The sequence below is a fragment of the Antedon mediterranea genome, chromosome 4 (assembly GCF_964355755.1).
Source record: "Antedon mediterranea chromosome 4, ecAntMedi1.1, whole genome shotgun sequence".
Taxonomy (NCBI): Eukaryota; Metazoa; Echinodermata; class Crinoidea; order Comatulida; family Antedonidae; genus Antedon; species Antedon mediterranea.
In genome coordinates, this window is record NC_092673.1 from 13,905,183 (window position 1) to 13,907,481 (window position 2,299).

Genomic DNA, 2,299 nt, shown 5'->3' on the forward strand with positions numbered 1-2,299 from the left:
TTCGGCCAAAAGTGGTCAGGTTGAAAACTTACAATCCATACTGGTTACTATGGGCCTGAAGGTTCAGACATTAAATTACATGGCAATAACTCATTTATTATTTCACATTAGGTATAAATACACTTGTTTTATATTTGTCGTATTTGAATGAGACTTTTCCGTGGAGTATTGTTAGGCCACGCCCACTATGCGCAGTGGAATTTTGTACTCAACGGAAACGTGTAACTCGAATACATCAAATGAAAACGTGCTTAACGATTCAAAAACACGTGTATAGCTAGCTCTATGATGGCGAACACAACACTTAAATCGTTTTTGGCAATTTATTTGTTGTACGAAGAAGATAGTGATGGCGATGATGAGGACGATCAGCGTATTGCCGTCTGTGCTGTTTTACTAAAGTCAACGTACGTAACGTAGGATATTCATATTCATATTCATTTATTATCCAGAAAAATAAAACAATAATACAAAAAGCATAAATTACATAGAACAACAACAAGCAGAGAAAAAAACGCAGGACACTATCCTGCGTTTTTTCTCTGCTTGTTGTTGTTCTATGTAATTTAATTTATTTAGCAGCCTATGAAAGCAAAACAAAAAAAAGTCACGTAGGCCTACTCAGCTCACTCATGCTCCAGTGGCAGAGCACGGCGGTGGGTGGGCAATTTAGGAGGGCCAGAGTGGGTCTGTTATAGTAGGCCTACCTTCCCGATCATAAGCGTACAGGCTGTACTACAGCCCTACATTGGTCTACTCAGGCATATTATGCCCTAACCTGCCACTGCACCTAAACCAAGTCTAATGGTACCTTACTGCGGCCTATATATTATTATTTAGTGACTATAAAATAGCATAAAATAAAATTATAACCTACTTCCTATACTGTAGGTCTGTATAGAAATAGTATAGTGGTAGTATATGCATAATACGGTTATGTAATAAAGGATCATCATCTAAAGTAGGCCTTAATACTACATGCTTACATATGAGGTTAATCTAGACTAAGATTATTCCGATTAAAATGGTTTTGATTTTTGCAGATCAGGTAGGAGACCTCGCCACCGGCAGATGTTTTATATAGAGAATGTCATACATACATTTAGACTGGATGAGTTTAAAACATTCTTTCGTGTATGTCGAAGCAGTGTGGACATCTTACTGGAATGGATTAGTCGTACCTGCCAAGATGAACATATCGCAGGAATTACTGAAAGAGAGTCAACAGGAGGAATGCCACAGGTACCCTTAGAAAAGAGAGTTTTAGTGTTGTTGTGGTATTTGGCCAGCTTGGATAAATATTCATCGATAGCAGATAGATTTGGATTGAGTGAAAGTACTGCTTGTGATGCCACAAGAACACTAGCTAACTTTATATCCCAGCATCTGTTGGATAAGATTATACAGTGGCCCTCCCAGAATGAATGCATAGAAATCTCCAGCATATATAGAGAGTTGAAACATTTTGACGGTGTTGTTGGGATGATAGACGGAACACACATACCAATTAAGCAACCTTCTGAACGTGGCACAGACTACTATAATAGGAAAGACTTCTACTCTGTAGTTCTACAAGCAGTGGTAAGAGAAGACATGCAATTTACTAATGTTTACACAGGATGGCCTGGAAAGGTTCACGATTCAAGAGTTTTCAGAAATTCGCCTCTCTTTGAAATTGGTCCCCAACTCTGCAATGGAAACCGACATATTCTAGGTGACTCTGCTTACCCAAACCTTGTTTGGTGTCTTGTTCCTTTTCGGGATGATGGGCATTTAACCCCAGCTCAAAGAAGATATAATAAGACTCATGCTAGTATCAGGAGTGTTGTGGAGCGTGCATTTGGCCTTTTGAAAGGCCGGTTTGTACGTCTTCGCTACATTGATCAAAGGCACATCAGAACAATTGTAACAACAATTTTATCTGCTTGTGTTCTGCATAACATATGTATTTTGAACAATGATGAATTTCAAGAGATTCTAGAAGGTGAACATGTGGTGCCAGAATTTGGTGATGGACATGAAGCAGCTGTCAAGAGATTGACAATAGCTAGAAATTTGTTACAGAAGGATTAACACAATACTGTCAGATACTGTAGAAGAAAGGTTGAATAAAAGTTACTTTACAGTACAATAGAATTCAGATTTATTTTTTAATTTGTAGTTTAGAATGTTGATTTCTGTGTAAAATGAGGCATACCAAAGTTAATATTTTTATTTTATTTTATTCAATCAAAACCAACAGCGATAAATACCGCCACTAACAGGTTTGAAACATAAAACAATACAACATCAAAAACGG

At 37.5% G+C, this 2,299-nt stretch overlaps 1 protein-coding gene across 1 annotated transcript; it reads left to right on the forward strand.

The window, feature by feature from the left end:
- Positions 1-288: 288 nt before the first annotated feature.
- LOC140047572 (uncharacterized) lies at positions 289-2,073 on the forward strand. Its single transcript, XM_072092613.1, has 2 exons — positions 289-407; positions 1,044-2,073. The coding sequence occupies exons 1-2, from the start codon at positions 289-291 to the stop codon at positions 2,071-2,073; spliced, it is 1,149 nt and encodes a 382-aa protein (XP_071948714.1).
- Positions 2,074-2,299: the final 226 nt, after the last annotated feature.

Coding starts and splice junctions, on each gene's coding strand:
- LOC140047572 (XM_072092613.1), top strand. CDS start 289: ATGGCGAACACAACACTTAAATCGTTTTTGGCAATTTATTTGTTGTAC. Junction 408..1,043: donor GCTGTTTTACTAAAGTCAAC/GTACGTAACGTA, acceptor TGATTTTTGCAG/ATCAGGTAGGAGACCTCGCC.